The 18,516-nt window shown below is 39.6% G+C and overlaps 1 protein-coding gene across 3 annotated transcripts in view; it reads left to right on the forward strand.

The window, feature by feature from the left end:
- LOC143031609 (retinol dehydrogenase 13-like) overlaps window positions 1-18,516 on the forward strand; it is a 60,071-nt gene that overhangs the window by 15,200 nt on the left and 26,355 nt on the right. Inside the window, exons 1-4 of one of the 3 annotated variants that reach the window (XM_076195873.1) lie at window positions 6,004-6,024; window positions 10,112-10,277; window positions 10,842-10,950; window positions 11,136-11,281. In XM_076195873.1, coding sequence (XP_076051988.1) covers window positions 10,218-10,277; window positions 10,842-10,950; window positions 11,136-11,281 — 315 coding nt within the window. In that variant the 5' untranslated portion in view covers window positions 6,004-6,024; window positions 10,112-10,217. Of the gene's footprint in view, window positions 1-6,003; window positions 6,025-10,111; window positions 10,278-10,841; window positions 10,951-11,125; window positions 11,282-18,516 lie in introns of those variants that run through there. The other 2 variants (XM_076195730.1, XM_076195801.1) reach the window with 2 other exon arrangements.

Here is an 18,516-nt window from a genome sequence, read left to right on the forward strand (position 1 = left end):
CAGCTGACAGGTGAACTGCTAAAAGGTTTAGAGCAGCAGAGTTTTATAACTGAGCAAGAAATAATGAATATTTACATGTTGCAGGATAAATTGATCAAAGAAAGGCCTAAATATATGAAGCAACAAAGTTTGCAAGATATATTAAAAAGAAATTGCTAAAAAACATTCAGCAGACGTGTCATCTACAGCAGACGTGTCTAGCGAAAAAGCAGTGCCTTCTACGTCTGGCAACCCAGGAGTGTTGCTAACGTCACCAACACCATTACGTCTAGATGACAATGAAGATTCCGACAGCCTAGATGTGTTTCAGTGATGATCTTCAGTATGTAGGCTATGTTTACTATGTGATTGTATTTCATCAAACTTGAATTTATTTTATAATTTTACGCAAATAATGATAGCAGTGACGATCTCTCTCTCTCTCTTTCTCTTGGCCTGATCAGCTGGTAGACTCTATCTCTCGCTGCCAACTTATGATTTCCGTGTGTAGCCTACGTTGAACCACTTACGGTTCTAGTGATATCCTTTCTTGTGTAACATTACCATTAATTTTAATTGTACAGTGCTCATATTATAATTGAATTCATTTTTTTTGTACGTAATCAATAACATTACTTTGGAAGTAGCAGTGATGAATTTCCGTGTAGCCTACGTGAACCACTTATGTTTTTTGTATGTAAGGAACCATTCATTTTATTTTACTTGTACTGTACTTTATTTCAATAAAGTTTCCCTTGAATTTATTTGATATTTGTCTTTTCTTTATTAACCAACATGTGCTTATATAAGGGGTATTTTAAATTTAAAATGAGGTGATTAATTACTTGGTTTCCTGTATTCTTGGCTAATCAATCACTAATCCGGAAAAATGGATAATCCGGCACTCTCTCTGTCCCAAAGTTGCCGGATTAGTGATAGTCGACCTGTAGTAACTCTGATGCATATGACTACCTGGTAGACATGATACTTTCTGATGCTTTCTCTTCCATTCCTAGGACAGCTGGTAAACCTCAACGCCCAGTAGTCCCCTGGTGGAGCGATGAATGTGCTTTAAGCAGAAAGATTACAAGAACTTGCTATAAGAGATATCGGAGATACCCTTGTTTAGTCAATAAGATAACGTACAGAAGAGCTCAAGCAAAGCAGAAGAAAATCTTCAAGAAAGCAAGGAGGGAATCCTTCATTAAATATATTAGCGAATTGAAATATGACTCTTCCCCTACCTTAGTATGGAATAGGATTCGAAAATTACAAGGAAAGTTTACTCCATCTCCTTTACCCATTCTGAAGATAAATGACTCTTTTATATCAGATACAAGAGAAGTAGCAGAGGCTTTTGGAAGACATTATGCTGATATTTCAAGCCCACTACATTATTCAGATGATTTCAGAAGAATTAAAGCCAAGACCACGATTATTCCTCCTACCAATACAAACTCGGAGGCATATAATCTTCTCTTCACCTTGGAAGAAATGGATCATGCTTTATCTTTATCCTCCCCAACCTCTCCTGGAGAGGATGACATTCTTTATTCCATGGTTGGTCACTTATCCATATTGTCGAAGAAATTCCTTTTAAATGTGCTGAACGGTTTTTGGTCTTCTGGATCTTCTCCTAAATCTTAGAAGACTTCAATCATCATAGGAATCTTAAAGGCAGGAAAAGACTCTCATGACCCACAAAGTTACAGACCTATTGTGCTCACTAGCTGCATTTGTAAGATCTATGAAAGAATGGTTAATACGCGTTTAGTTTGGTTTTTGGAATCTAAAAATCTGCTATCTAACAGACAGTTTGGATTTAGAAGAAATAAGTGCACTCTGGACCCCTTACTTTTTATCACTCGTGAGATCCAGAATGCCTTCGCAATTGAGAACTCTACTATTGCTGTGTTTTTTGACTTGAAAAATGCCTACGATACTACCTGGCGGGGAGGCATTCTGAAGCAAGTTGCAGAGTGGGGTATCGGGGGTAATATGTTCAATTGTTTAAAGGACTTCTTATCTGACCGTTATCTAAAAGTCTGAGTGGGCTCTTCTTTCTCTTGTGCATATCTCCAAGAGGAAGGGATTCCCCAAGGAAGTGTTCAGAGTCCTACACTCTTCAGCATAGCCATTAATAGTTTATTAGAGTAAGTTCCCACAGGAGTTCATGGATTGGCTTATGCTGATGACTTCGCTATTGTGTGCAGCAAATCGACAACATTAGAAACGGGCCAAAAGATTCAAGAGGTTATTAACTTAGCAACAGCATGGGCTAATTGCAGGGGCTTCAGATTCTCTGCTGAAAAAACCAAAACCATAAGGTTTTCCAGACTAAGACGCAAGGAAGAAATACCAACACTATTCTTAGAGGGTGTCATATTACCGCATGAAGATCAAGTAAAATACTTGGGTCTGGTTTTGGATAAAAGGTTGACATTCACAAATCACATAAACGAGGTTGTATACACTGTTAAACAGTGACTTAATATACTAAAGGTAGTGTCTCGTTTCAACTGGGGAGCAGATCGTGTAACTTTAATAAGGCTTTACCAAACATTGTGCCCTAGCAAAATGGATTACGGATGTCAAATTTATGGATCGGCATGTAAAAGTTCACTGAAGAAGCTTGATATAGTCCACAATATGGCTTTACGGATCTGTTCAGGAGCCTATAGAACATCTCCAGTGGATAGCTTGTATGTGGACGCAGGAATTCCTCCCCTGTATATTTGCAGGGAGGAATTAAGCCTTAGATATATATCTCGTGTCTTGACATCCAAACAGAATCCAAACTTCAAATTTGTAAAGCAGCCGGTAGACAGAGCTCCAAGGAAAAGTACTCTGCCGAAACCTTTAGAAGTGAGATGTGAAGTTGGGACAGAGAAGGTAGGACTTGTTCCTAACACAATTGCTGAGATCACGCCTCCCAAATTCCCTCCTTGGAACCGATGCCCCACTGAAATATGTCCTCTTAAAAAGAAGAAAAATAGAACTGCTGTAGAGCTAAAAAGTGAATTTTTAGAACATTTATCAGTACATGCTGATGCAATTTTTATTTATACAGATGGATCAAAATCCCAAGATGGTGTTGGTTGTGCTGTTGTAACTGATAGCACAGTTTTAAAGAGAAAGTTGCCTGATTTTAGCTCTGTTTTTACTGCTGAACTGCTGGCAGTCAGCAACGCCCTCAAATTTGTTTTTAATTCTGTTCCGTGTGGTAGGAACGTTGTTGTTTTTACGGATTCCATGAGCGTTCTATCCTCTGTAAATAATTTGTTGCCTCATCATTTTTTAGTCCAAGAAATACAGGAATGGTTGATTCTCATCAACAACAGAAAGAAGATAAAAGTAAATTTTGCTGGGTGCCGTCCCATGTGGGTGTCACTGGAAATGAAAAGGCCGATGCTGCAGCCAAAGCCGCCACTAGGCTCAGCCATATAACAGACCGAAAAGTCCCACATACGGACTTGAAACAAGTGATCCATTGTTATACAATGGAGAAGTGGCAAGAGCAATGGACAAGGCTGGACGGTAGTTATAAATTAAAAGAGATTCACCCCTTAGTGAACCCTTGGAAGTGTCCTCCTTTGGACAGAAGGTCAAGCATTGTCTTGACAAGACTGAGAATTGGCCATTCCTACATTACTCATAAATTTTTAATGGCAAGTGGAGCAGAAAGGCTGGCCCTCCAATGTCCCACTTGCCAAGTAGTTTTGACAATAAGACACATTTTAATTCAGTGCCCTGCATTCTCTAATAAGCGCAGGGCAAATTTTTTAACAGATTTATCTTTTAAAGAAATTTTAGGGGAGGAAGCTCGTGTTAAGAATGTTTTAAAGTTTTTAAAAGACAAATTTATTTTATGAAATTTAAAATTGTGTATATGAATGCTTGTGAGTGTATGTTGTTGTTGTGTGTTCGTGAATGTTTATTGTTTTAACTGTTTTACTTGAATTTTTATCTAAAAGATAAATATGCACTGAATGGCCTACCAGCTCCGGCGCTTGGCCTTCGAGCCAAAAATTCCATAAATCAATCAACCAATACAGAGCCTTGTGGGACGCCACTTTTCACATCTTCCCAGTTCGAATTTTTATTGAAGTACCACTTTCATTTTTCTTCCAATTAAGAAATTCTTCATCCATTCCAGCAGCTTACTTTGTATTCCTCCTATTATTTCAATTTTTTTTATTAATTTTTTATGTGGTATCTTATCGAATGCATTTGCAAATTCAAGAAGGCACAATCTGCCCAGCCATCTCTTTCTTGCATTATCTCAATTAATCTCGAGTAAAAGAAAATTAGGTTTGTGGTACATGATCTTCCACTTCTAAAGCCAAATTGTTTAGGGTTTACTATTTTATTTTCTTCCAAGTGTTTGCTCCATTTATTTCTGATGACTTTTTCACATATTTTTACTACTGTGCTTGTAAGGGATACCGGTCTGAAATTTGTAGGATCTTCCGAATTTCCTCCTTTATATATTGGTACTATGTTTGCATCTTTCCAATCTTGCAGTACCTTTCCTTCTTTGAATGAGAAGTATAGTTTGACTGTCAGTTCGTCTATACACTCTTTCAGTATCCAATTATGCAATTTCATCTGGTCCATGCAATTTCCTGACATCTAGGTTTTTTATTTTATCTCTTATTTCTTTTTGTGTTACCTTTATTTCTTTCATTTTGGGTGATCTTTCTTGTTTACTATCTTCCCAAAATTGTGAGCTCTCAATTGTAAAAACCGACCTGAAATGTCTGATCATGACTTCTGCCATTTCTGTGTCGTCTATATATTCTTTATCTCCTTCACACAGTTTCACTATTTCATGTATATCCTTTAGTTTTTCTTTTGTATATCTGTAAAAGAGTTTAGGTTGATCCTTAAATTTGTCTATTATATCTTTTTCATAATTTTTTTTTCTTGTGTATATTCACATATTTGTTCCTAAGTTTTTATATGCTTGCCATTTGTTTTTTTTTTTTTTTTTTTTTTTTTTTTTTTTTTTTTTTTTTTCCCATCTTTTCCAGGCTTTGTCTCTTCTGTCTCTAGCCTCACGGCTCCTTTTGTTATACCAACACTTTATATAAATCTCTTTTTGTTTCTTTTTTGGTACATTTGTCATTTCCTTCCTTGTACTTTTCTTTGAATATGTCCCATTTGTCTTCCATCTTTGTTTCCTCTTTAGAGAATTTGTCCCAGTTAGTGTTTTGGAATTTTTTTCTTAGTTTTTCAAAATCTGTTTTGTTGTACATTAATCTTCCTTCTCTATGCTTATCATTCCTATCTACACTGTTGTTCTTTTAATTCAAACACTATTAGTATATGGTCACTCTTTCCAATTGCTGTTTTATACTCCATTTTGTTCACAATATCTGGTTCAGAAGTTAATATTAATTCTAGTTTCGATGGTTCCTCTTTGTTTCTATATCTAGTATTTTCCTTAACCCATTGTGTTAGGGTGTATTCAATGGTTATATCTAGTAGGATGTTGCTCTAATGATCTTCTCCCCTTTTTACTATCATTTCTTTCCAGAGTATATCCTTTGCATTAAAATTGTCCACGATTACTATGTTTTCACCCTCTTTCAGTAACTCGGCACATTCATTGTGTCTTCCAGTACACTCCTCCCTCTATTTACGAACTAGTTACATTCTTGAAAAACCATTCGTATATCGAATATACTTAAACCGAACACTTTTTTCCCATATAAACCCATTATATTATGCGAGATAGGTTCTTACAAACATGATTTTGTCCTTATCTTTCTTAATAGTCACTACAGTTGTAGCAGCCAAGCCAAACAAATTTGCGATGTCCTTCACTCTCATTCCTTCGTCACTTTTCTTTAGCACAGACAACTTAGTATCTAGAGATATTGCTTTCCTAGCCCTCTTAGGCTTGTCACCATCCTTAATAGGGCTTCCTGGACGCTTAGGAGGCATAATGTCACTTGAAATAATGCTAATAATCCACGATTAACCGAGACCGAGTGAGTAGACCAAGCAGTACACGGCGTTGTTTTGAAAACAATAACAAACGTACGTATCTATTTTCACTTTTATTTTTTACCTGGACATATGGCTTTTTTTAATATTTATGATGTAAAAATTATTTTCTTTTTAATATTTATGATTCAGAAATACAGTAATTTTTTTCAACAGGATTTTATTCATTATGGCGAATTTTTTGTTCGTATTTCGATTTTTGTGACAATTTTTTTTTTTTTTTTTTTTTTTTTTTTTTTTTTTTTTCTTTCATTATAGCAAAAATTCATATATGGAGTGTTCTTAAATCGAGAGAGGAGTGTAATTTAGAATGTTCACTATCTGACCAAGCCTGTGTTTTTGGTGGTACATACACTGCTACAAGTTTTCTGCTTTTCATCTTTTTGTTTACAATTTTGATTATAATTAATTCTACATTGTCTTGGCCTTCATATATCTTTGTCACATTTAGACCCTTTTTGGTCAATATCATGACACCTTGTTTGTCTGTTCTATTTTTCACCCAGTGGTTGTATAGACCTTGTCCCACTATGCTTGTTGATATAGTTCCTTTCAGTTTTGTCTTGACAATTCCCATGATGTCAGGTTTTTCCATTTCTAGATAGTTATTTAGTTCATTGATTCCAGATATCATGCTGTCGATATTTGTGGATGCCACTTTCAGTTTCATATTATCCTTTCTCTTTTTGTTTAAGTTTCCATTTTTTTGATGTACCATTTTTTCAGTCTCAAGTCCAACACTCCCCAAATTTTTTTTTCTTCTTTTTTTCCGTCTGTTCTTTTCTCATTTCTATCATTGGCTTCAATTCTTAGAGCTTTGTGTTTCTCTTTTTCCTCATCACTCATTTCCTTTAGTATCCATATATGTTTGAATTTCTTGCTGTTTGCCAATTTAACCACTTTCAATAATATCTCCTCTGCTATCATTTGAGTTCTTAGTTTTATTTTCAGCAGTCTATGTTGTTTTTCTTTTGAATATTTACCTATCCTGTGGATTTCATCAATTTCTTTATTGAAATTTTGTCCTTCATCCTGTATTTCTTTAAAAATTTCCTTAGCTATTTCCTCCTTTTATCTCTGGTATCTTTACCGTCGCCGCAAAAAAAAATGGTACACTAAGATTTTTTTGATAAATAAACACAAAAGTACATGTTAAATGGGTTTTATTTACCTTTTAAGCTTACATTATATATACAAAATTAATATTTGGTCATGTGGCCCTTATTCTTGATCACCATCTCGATCCTCTTGGGCATCGAAGTGGCGAGGTTGGCAAAATACTGTAGGTCCATCGAGGCCCAGTGCTTCTTCAGCGCCTCCTTCAGGTCGGGTATGGTGCTGGGTCGTTCCTTCTCCAGGATGTTTTTCATCTGATTCCATGCGTTTTCGATGGGATTCAGGTCAGGGGAGTTACCAGGCCACTCCAGAACATCAATCTTGTTGGTTTCCAGGAAATCCTTCACTGCTTTGGACTTGTGTGCTGGGGCTCCGTCGTGCATAAAAAAGTTGCAGTCATGGATCCGCCAGAAAATCAGCATGTGGTTTCGCAAAACCTCGATGTAGTTGGCAGACTTCATTGTGACGTTCTTGGGGAGGAAATACAAGCCAGCTCTACCATTATTTCCAGTGAAGGCGCCCCACACCATCACGCTGTCAGGATGTTTAACAGTCTTGACGGTGTATTTTGGGTCGTAGCGGGAGACATTACTGGGGCGGCGGACCAGCTTTGAAGTTCCTCTGATGAGCCGGAACGTACTCTCATCACTAAACATCACCTTCTTCCAGTCGTCTGATGTTCGTACAGAACTGCAGCCTTTTCTTCCTCATCTTATCAGTCAGCAGGGGTTTTTTGGCGGCCCGACGTGATGGTAATTTTAGGTCCTTTTGTAGTCGATGCTGCACGGTTCTCACTGTGACGTCTTGGAGCAATTTCGGGTGCTTTTCTTTCAGTTCTAAGGCTGTTATTCCGGGATCTGCCTTCACTTTCTTTAGAATGAAGTCTGTGCGTGCTGATGTCTTCCGTGGTCTGCCAGAGCCCTCCTTCCGTCGCGGTGTCGTGTCGGGGGGGCAGAGCATCACCAGCTTTCTTCAGGCGGTAAACGGTCATTTTTGACACTTGCAGTTCCGCCGCCACGCGTATCACAGATACTCCTTGTTCTATCAGGGACAAGGCCCGGCTCTTCTGTTCCAGGGAAAGTTTATTTTTAACCATTGTGCCTGGTGGAAGTGGAAATATAGGCGGCCAAAGTTGGGTGTCAAGTGAAAAAATGGCATGATTGAGAGCAGCGTCTGGGCAACCTTTACTCGACGAGCTCTGCGGGCTCATGAGGTGTGAGATGTTGCGGTGGAGGGGTATAGGGGGTGAGGGAGGGGACTACGTCATAGCTAGATCCGCCCACTACACTTGTGGCTCAGACCAGAATTCTTTTGTTACGTCGCACCGCGTGTAACATTTTTATTTGCGGTGAAAATGTAACATTTTTTTTGCGGCCACTGTACATATCATGTTTTTCCTGGATACCATGGAGCACAATGCACTTACCTTTGTCAAAAGTATCTTTCACACAATTTTCCTTTCCTTTAATTACTTTCATAACTGTTTCTTTTGTGTTTTCCTCCATCTATCTTTGTAATATTTTACTAAAGGATATTTTTTTTATTTTCATGTTCTTGTTGCCATTGATTTTTTATTTCAATTAGGTCTATTTCTTTGACTTTTTCACCTTACTGGTCACTACTTGTAATTGTTCTTTGAGCTCCTATTTCAGTGCTTCATTTTTATTTTTGTCCTCGTTTTTCAATGTTTCGTTTTCTCATTTTAGGATTTCAATTTTGCTCTTTAGGTCACCTAATTCTTTAATCATTTGGTCATTACTCTTACACAAAGTAATCAGTTCTCTAAGTACAGCTCAGTAATTCAGTTTTAAATCTATGATTTCTTCCATTAAGTCATTTACTTTGCAATTTCTTAATGCATTACTATATCTAATATCTCTATATCTAAGCTTTTACCTATTTCACCTAGGTTTCTTTGAAACCCTGAAAAACTTTTATTTTCCCACCTTCGGTTTTTCCTTGGTGTATCTATCAATGTTTTTTTGGGGATGACACCTCTCGGACTTTCCACTATACTTACATCTAGTCCTCTCTTTCTCCATTATGCCAAAACTATACCTATTTCAAGAACTGGATTACTTTAACCAGCCACTTGAGTACCATAGCTTACTCATTGCGTACAATAACAACAACAGGTCATTGTGTCTGATTGGTATTACTCATGACTGTCTCTGGTCCCCTTAACCCCTACATTTATCTGAGTAACTTAGTGTAGAAAAACAGTCTAATGAGGACCACAATGGAAATAAGCTTACGTGCTTTTTTGTGTTATCCTCAGCAATTGTAATTGTTATTTTGAACTATGTGTTCTTTTCATTATCTGCATTTCATGTATGTGATTCATTGCCAAATAAACTCATTATTATTATTATTATTATGACATGAGAAGAAACTTAAGGACAGTTACAGAAGAGATCTGAAAAAGAATAGCTTCCCACACAGAGTGATAGATATCTTGAACAAACTAAATGAGGAAAGAGTGAGTGATAAAACTATACAAGAGTTTAAGACCAAATTGGATGCGGAAAGATACAAAAACAGGTCACTACGAGCATAGCTCTTATCATAAAATACAACTAGGTAAAAAATACAGTTTAAAAAGTATTGACACCCCTCCTCTCCCATCTCAGCTGTCATGAATACAGTAAGTCCTCTTTATATGGTATATATGCGCTTCTGAAAACCTTACCGCAAATTGAAATTACCATATACCGAACCCATTATAGCATGTAATAAAAGGATATGGCAGACATACCTTCTCCCTGCTCTTTCCTCTTCAAAATATGAGCGGATACCATATCTGTGAATTTTTCTTACTGTAAATAGAATCGAGGGTAGTAATTACCAAATACCCTAACTGTGAATTTACCGGATACAGAATTACCGTATAAGGAGGACTCACTATACTACTTGGGTCAAAGGCAAAGGAAATTTTCATATGGGTTTAATGATTGTATTTTCTTTGAAGTAACTGCCTCTTACCAGTTGTAATTTGTTTTTACAGGGATATACTTGGAGGAGGCAACTATAATGGACCTGAGGAACTTGAAGGAAAGACTGTTATTATTACTGGGGCTAATACTGGCATTGGGAGAGAAACTGCACATGAGATGGCCAGGAGAAAAGCACGGGTCATTATGGCTTGCAGGGACTTGGAAAAGTGTAAAGAGGTATGCTTTTTTTATTTTATTTATTTATGAAGCAGCCTTGCTGTGGATGTGTCATGTCTTGTTACATTGCTTCTGACCCAGGGCAGTGGGTGAGATGCAGGGATGACCTGTCATCCAGGAGCCAAGATAAGAGGGAGGGGGGTGAATGGGAGTGGAGTATGTAGGGATGGAATGGGTGAAATGGGTAGGAGTGGATTTTATGCCCCCACCCCCCACTTTTTTTTTTGCTACCTCCCTTGTGAGGAAAAAGCAGTTGGTGTGTATATATATATATATATATATATATATGTATATATATATATTTTTTTATTCTTTTAATGCAACTTTACAAGATAGTAGTTTGAGTTTCTTATGTATTGAGAATAATAGCATTAACTTTCTTTTTTCAAGAAAATGAGATAGTACTATTAGATTATCCTGTCTTCATATATTTGCAAAAAGTTTCAAGTTGAAGGTGTCATTCATATAGTTGAAAGTTTTCTTTCCTCTTTTCCTGTTTGCAGATAATATGAAGGTGTGAAATAGTTTTGATGTGTGAGTGAAGTATTCTTTTCTCCCCTTCAGGCAAGGAAAGATATTGTACTGGATACAAAGAACAAGAAAGTTGCATGTTGGGTTTGTGACCTAGCATCCCAAGAATCCATCAGAAATTTTGCCAAAAGAGTAAATGAAGGTTATTGTTTCTCATGCTTTCATAGATTGGTGACATATTCATACTTTTGAATGAAGTACAATTTTGAATTGGAAATTTTACTTTTTCTTTGTGGCTATGAGTTGTCCCTTATGTTTCTTAAGGCACAGATTTTTTTTATTAGGGATATGACTTTTGACCTCTTGTTGAAAGACAGAATATTACAGAGGAATCTCGCCTTGACATACTTGTAAACAATGCTGGGGTGATGCGTTGTGAGCAGTCTGTAACCAAAGAAGGGATTGAGCTACAGTTGGGTACAAATCACATGGGACATTTTCTTCTAACCAACCTCCTGCTCAACAAACTTAAGGTAGGCAGAAGTGATTTTATTTGAGAAGCAAATTAAATACTTGTTTGTATTGAGTGAACTTGAGGCAAAGACTGAGAATGGGATGGCTGGATGGGGGTGAAATGGGCCTTGGGCACAAGGGGAATGTCAGTCAAGCAAGGAAGGTAGAGGGCAAGAGATAAGGAGGAAGAATCCTACTGGTATGTAGATAGGAGTGGTTTTTAATGGATGATAAATTGACATGTGTATCCTATTACTACTAACCATTATGATATATCACAGACCATGACAAATAATCCACACACATACAAGAAGGTACTAGCCTTTAGCAATCTTGATGACCTCACATTTCCTAATTATAAACACCCGACTCAAATAATGCAACACATCATAACAAGCTACGCCATGCCATTGTCCAGCAAGGACTACTGACACAAGCCCCTAATGTCACCAGACAATTCTTTAACCTTTCCTTATACCTACCAGTCTACTTTATTTTAACTCCAGTAAATACACCATGTCTAGCCACATCCACAAATAATACTACCAAACCCATTACAAGACACTTAACATCTATTATCACAAACACATTTCCTATGTGACAACCTACACCAAACATGCTTACCTAAGCTTATTCCCCTATGTAATGAGGTGAATGTGTTTGCCTGAGTAGAGGAGGCTAAGGGAGACGCTCTCCCTAGACGCACCAGGGGGATTATATCCCCAAGCTGTTGACCCAGGTCTCTGTTAACCTCTTCAGTACAGGCCTTAAATCTCGCGGGCAGCAGCCGATGCCAGCCGTACGACATGTCGTAATAATACTCGCATCATAAAATATAGTCACCGCTTATATCGATCGTTCTCTCTTTCACCCATGAATTTTGATAACCATAGAAAATGTGATTACAGACAGTTTAGGGAGAATGTCATTACAGAGTGGCAACTACAATAGATATAATCAAGACACCGATATGGCAGCGTCGCGTATCGACTTGCTCCTCATGACGCCTACGTATGCGGCACCGTATGGAAGGGGTTAAATAAACCAAGAAAACCCAGAGAGGGTTTATCTGACCCCTGCTAAGCCCATTATGTAGCCCCAACCTTTTAACAGCTACATATTAGTGCTAGGTGGTGGTTCCACACCCCTGAAGAGGAGACCTCCCATCCACAAGTATCTGACTAAAACAGTTGTGGCCTGCCAAGCTGCTCGTCCATGACTAGCCACATCTACCAGGTCTGACGACTACCATGACCATCTGCTGACCGCCAGAACATTTGCTGTCACCTGTCTGTCAGCTCACCTACCCACCCACCTGATTGCCAGAATGTCTCCCGTCTACCAACTCCCCCCCCCCCACCAGCTCGACTGCCGTCATTGCCTGACCAAGTCTCCCAACTACTAGAAACATCTGCCAACCTCATAGGTGTAACCTGGAGTTTACCAAGTATCTTATGGGAAGGGGAGCTACACTCATGGTGTCCCATCTATTTCTTAAATTCTTGGATGGTTTTTGCACACTTATTTCATGTAGTTTGTTCCGTACATCCACCACTGTGTGGAAAGCTCTTCTATAACTGTACTTTTTGAGCTTCCATGTTCCCTTGTATTTCTCTTATCCCAATTTAATAAGACTTCTCTATCAAGGACTTCCATACCTCTCATGATTCTATAGATCAGGGGCTCTTAACCGTGGGTATCCATACCTCTTGGGAGGGGTATTGAAACCAAATGCTAGGGGTATGGGACTTGATCTATCTACATACCCCTTGGGGGTATGGGAACCATATGCTTGGGGTATGGGATTTGATCTTTGGATATTTGTATATAATCAATTTACATACATATACCAAGGCTTTTTCCCCCTTACAAGGGAGGTAGCCAAAAAGGAAAAGGCATAAAATCATTCCCACCCATTCCATCCCTGAATACCCTCCACACCCCTCCACCCTCCCTCTTATCTTAGCACCTGGATGACGGATCATCCCTGCACCTTGTCCACTGCCCTGGGTCAGAAGCAGTGTCGCAAGACGCAGCACATCCACAGCAAGGCCGCTTCATTAAATCGGCGACCCCCCCCCTCTCCGTCCCCCCCGTGACGTGACGTGACGTTGAGAATTCCTCTTGGGATTTCTCGGGTGTACTGATTTAGACCAACAAGCATCAGAACGACTACACCATTTTTTATTAACCCCCAAGAAGACCAAGGCATGGGGCCTTAGAACAATCTCAAGAGAGAATAGAAAAGAGGGAAGAGTGGGGGGGGGGGAGGTGACAGTCCAAACCATCCTAATCATCCTAATACTCTTTCATCAACCCTATCTCCCAGCTCCCTTTCCACCCCTGTTCTCCTCCTCACCTCATTTCTCACTCTAGCCTAGTAACCCCCATCATACTTCTCAGACACCTGATCTCAAACACATTCAAACTCCTCCTCTCTTCCTCTCTTATGTTCCATGTTTCTGCCCCCATACAGTGCTGTTGGCACAATCACTCCTTCATACAGTCTCCTCTTAGCATCCATTCCCAAATGCCTATTCCTCATTACACTTTTTAATCCACCAAGTCATTTACTCGCTTCTCTCAATCTACATTCTTCCTCCACCTCCACTCCACCTTTTCCTGCCACATTTGCACCCAAGTATCTAAAACTATCCACTTCCTCCAGTCGCTCTCCCTTAATGCTCACTTCCAGTCTACTGCCACTTTCACCCCTTGTACATCTCATCACCTTACTTTACCCACATTTCTTCTATCACACACTCTCCCAAACTGTGTCACCAACTTCCTCAATCCCTCCTCTGATCCTGCTACAAGCGCAGTGTCGTCCGCAAACAACAGCTGGCTCACCTCCCACTTTTCTCCATTTTCTTTAACCATCTCCAATCCCTGACCCACCACCCTTGCATTTACCTCTCGCACTACCCCATCCATGTATAAGTTGAACAGCCAGGACAACATAACGCATCCCTAACGAAGTCCTACCTTTACCTCGAACCACTCACTCTCTCCATTTCTAATCCTGACACAAGCTCTACTACATACATATACCAAGGCTTTTTCCCCCTTACAAGGGAGGTAGCCAAAAAGGAAAAGGCATTAATCATTCCCACCCATTCCATCCCTGAATACATTCCACACCCCTCCACCCTCCCTCTTATCTTAGCACCTGGATGACGGATCATCCCTGCACCTTGTCCACTGCCCTGGGTCAGAAGCTGTGTCGCAAGACACAGCACATCCACAGCAAGGCCGCTTCATTAAATCGGCGACCCCCCCTCTCTGTCCCCCCATGCATAAAAGGAGAAGACAGGGAGAAGTCCCTTTGGGCTGCATCAAATTTTGCTCACACATACTACCTCACCCCCCATCCCCCCATCCCCCAAGCTCTTACTACTCTCATAAAAATTCTTGACAGCTCCTAGAAGCTTTCCTCCTATCCCGTATATCCGCAAAACCTCCCACAGTGCCTTTCTGTCTACCCTGTCGTAAGCCTTTTCCAGATCCATAAAAGCCCAAAAAACATCCTTCCCCTTTCCTAGAGCTTTCTCACATACCTGTCTTTCTTACCACAAAAATCTGATCTACACAACCTCTACTCGTCCTAAATCCACACTGTTCCTCACCAATTACTCCCTCTGTTCTTCTCCTAATCCTCTCAATCAAGATCCTCCCATAAGCCTTCCCAACTACACTTAACAAGCTAATCCCTCTGAAACTACTACATTCACACTTGTCCCCTTTTCCCTTGTAAAGTGGAACTATACAGGCACTCCTCCAGTCCTCCGGCACTCTACCCTCTCTCCAGCAAACATTAAATAACCTCACCAGCCAGTCCACCATCACTGTACCTCCTTTTTTTTTTTTTAGACATTCTGCATGGCATCCATCCAGACCAGGTGCCTTACCTGCTTTCATCATCTTAACAACTGCCTTCACTTCATCCTTCCTTATTTCTCCTCCATTTTCCTCACTCATCACGGTCATTGTCTTGGCATTTCCCACTGCAGCTATCTTTCCCTCCCTATACTCCTTCACATTTAGCAACTCCCTAAAATACTCTGCCCATCTTCCCCTTACTGCCTTCTCTTCCATTATCATCTCTCCATCTGCACCTTTTACCTTTTCTTCTCTACTTGATTCGCCTCCTCTTCCTCTCTTAATTTCTTTCCAAAACATCTTTTTATTACTTTCAAAAATTTTCCGTCATACTCTTACCCCATTTCACATCTGCTCTCCTCTTTGCCTCCTTTACCTTTTGCTTTACTTCTCTTTTCTTTTCTTTGTACCTCTCATATGACTCCCTCGTCCTAATTTGTAACCAATCTGTGAAAGCTCGCTTCTTCTCTTCTACAACCTTCTTCATTTCCTCATCCCACCATTCACTACACTTCCTTCTATTTCCTCCTGTCCTTCTTGTTCCACACACCATCTTTGCACACTTTGTGACTCCCTCCTTGAACCATCCCCATTCCACCTCCACTCCTAGCTCTACTCTATCCTTCACTCCCTCCCACTCCTCCCTCAGCATCTTCTTGTACTCCTTTCCATTTAAAGAGTTCACTCTAAGCACCTCCTACCTTTTGTCCTTTTCCTCTTCATCTATCCTCCACTCTCAACTTACCTTCCACCAAAAAATTATCTGATATTCCCCCACCCTCTCCCCTTAGCACATGTACACCCTTAACTCTTCCTATCATATTCTTATCTACCACTATATAATCCATTAACGCTCTATCTACCACCCTTCCATCCACCACCCTCTCCCATGTGTACTTGTACTTATGCTTGACTTTCTTCCGAAACACTGCATTTGCTATCATCAACTCTGTTTCTAGACACATCTCCACCATCAACTCTCCACTACAATTCTTTTCTGGAACTCCACATTTCCCAACCACTCCATCAATTGGATCATTTCCTACCCTAGCATTAAAGTCTCCCAGTACTATTACATTGACTTTTCTCCCTAATCCCTCTATGCACTCATTTAACCTCTTCACTCCGGGGTACATCGCACGTCTGGCAGCATTAGCTGCCTGACGTGCGATGTTGCATCATAATAATCGCATTATAAAAAATAAAGTCAGTGCTCAATCATTCGTTCTCTTTCACCCGTGTATTTTGATAACCATAGAAAATTGATGAAGCCAGTTTAGAGAGAATGGAAATTACGTAGGTACGACTACAATAAATATAATCAAGATGGCGACGTCGGCATCATCGAGTACCCACATGCTCCTCATGCCGCCTACGTATGCGTCACCATATGGAAGTGGTTAAATCTATCCAAAAAGCCTCCCTTTCTTCTACACTCTTCTCACTGCCAGGCCCATATGCACTTACAAAGACCCACATCTCCTTTCCCAGTTTCACCTTCATCCACATTGTCCTTGAGGAAACCTCCTTCCACTCCACTACACGTTTACCTATCTCTTCACTTACTAGTATAGCCTCCCCTTCCCTCCCTTGCCCTCTCTTCACTCCTGATAACCTCCCACTGATACTCCCAAACTTACACTCGCCCTACCCTTTCAACATACACCCACTCCTCGTTTAACGACCTATTCGGTTAACGACAACTCGGAGTAACGACGGGCTTTATGACGTCGTTTAACGTAAATCTCCCGAAGTTACGACGTCGTGTACGATAATTAAGTTGGCTGAGGCAAATTTGTATGATGTTATAAATGAACATGTACGGTGGATATTAGCTGTGAGGTAAAGTGTTCTGAAGCTTAGGTCTACATTACCATCCTGCAAGCTGCAAAAACTACCTGGGGTACAGTGTATACCGGTAGTGGTAAATTTTTAGTTTCGACCATGGGCGCAATATAGCAATAGAAAATTAATTATTAATTTTGTAAATTATAATGTATCAACGTAATATGCAATTTTGTGAGCGGAAATGAAAAAAAAAATGCTAAAACAGATTTCGTAAGTAACAAAGTCATGTCGGACGAATGGTACACCATGTTTGTTATGATAGATGCCGATGTCGAAGAAATGAAAGGATGATAAATTAATTCGTCTAAACTAAACTAACCTAACCTGTGTTAATAAATCATTACCTGCAAATTAAATGTCATCCAGCTCGTCCTCGTGAGAGACGTTGGCAGACGACAAGATGGCGTCCCGAGCCTATGCTACCGACTTCGTTCATTAGCATATTTTCTTGTAGCAAGGTATTTTTTACTTTCATTTCTGCCCACAAAATTGCATATTACGTTGATACATTTTAATTTACAAAATTAATAATTAATTTTCTATTGCTATATTGCGCCCATGGTCGAAACTAAAAAAATACCCCGGTATTCAATATGGAATGTCAGCATACGCGGATTTGGTCATACAGGTAAACGTCGACTTACGATGGCCGCGACTTACGATTGTTCGACTTTACGATGACGACGACGACGACGACGATATGATAATTTAACCCCTTCCATACGGTGCCGCACACGTAGGCGTCATGAGGAGCAAGTGGATTCGCGACGCTGCCATATCGGCGTCTTGATTATATTTATTGTAGTCGCCCCTGTGTTTTTACATTCTCTCAAATGTGCCCTAAATCCCATTCTCTGTGGTTTTCAAAATTCGCGGGTGAAAGAGAGAACGATCGATATAAGCGGTGACTATATTTTATGATGCGAGTATTATTACGACACGTCGTACGGCTGGCATTGGCTGCTGCCCGCGAGATTTAAGTTCCGTACTGAAAATACATATTATAGTATTTGAATATGGTAAAAAGGATAAAAATAATTAAATAAACTACTGTACATGTTTAATAGGCTATATTCAGTATCTCTGGTGGTTAATATACAGGTAGGCTAGGTACAGTGGCCACGGAACAGAGTGATACACAAATTGGGGATCGACTTACGATGAAATCGTCTTACGATGGCTCTATCGAAACCTAATGCCATCGTAAGTCGACGTTTACCTGTATACAGTAATTTTAGGAACCTAACCACCGTAAATAAACAGTAAAAGCTTTAATGTACTGTATAAAAGAGGGAAAATACACGAAAATAAAGATACATGTATTGCTGGACATTGTACATACAGCACATGTATATGTATACACTTTCGCTTAACGACCAATTCGGTTAACGACGGCGCGCTGATCCCAATTGTCGTCGTTAAACGAGGAGTGGTTGTAGTTTCACTCAAAGCCAACACATCCATCTTTCTTCTCACAAACATACTACCTATCTCTTCCCTTTTACTCTCATCTGTACCACATCCACGC

Source organism: Oratosquilla oratoria, chromosome 1 (assembly GCF_046742065.1).
Source record: "Oratosquilla oratoria isolate Oo_2021 chromosome 1, ASM4674206v1, whole genome shotgun sequence".
Taxonomy (NCBI): domain Eukaryota; kingdom Metazoa; phylum Arthropoda; class Malacostraca; order Stomatopoda; family Squillidae; genus Oratosquilla; species Oratosquilla oratoria.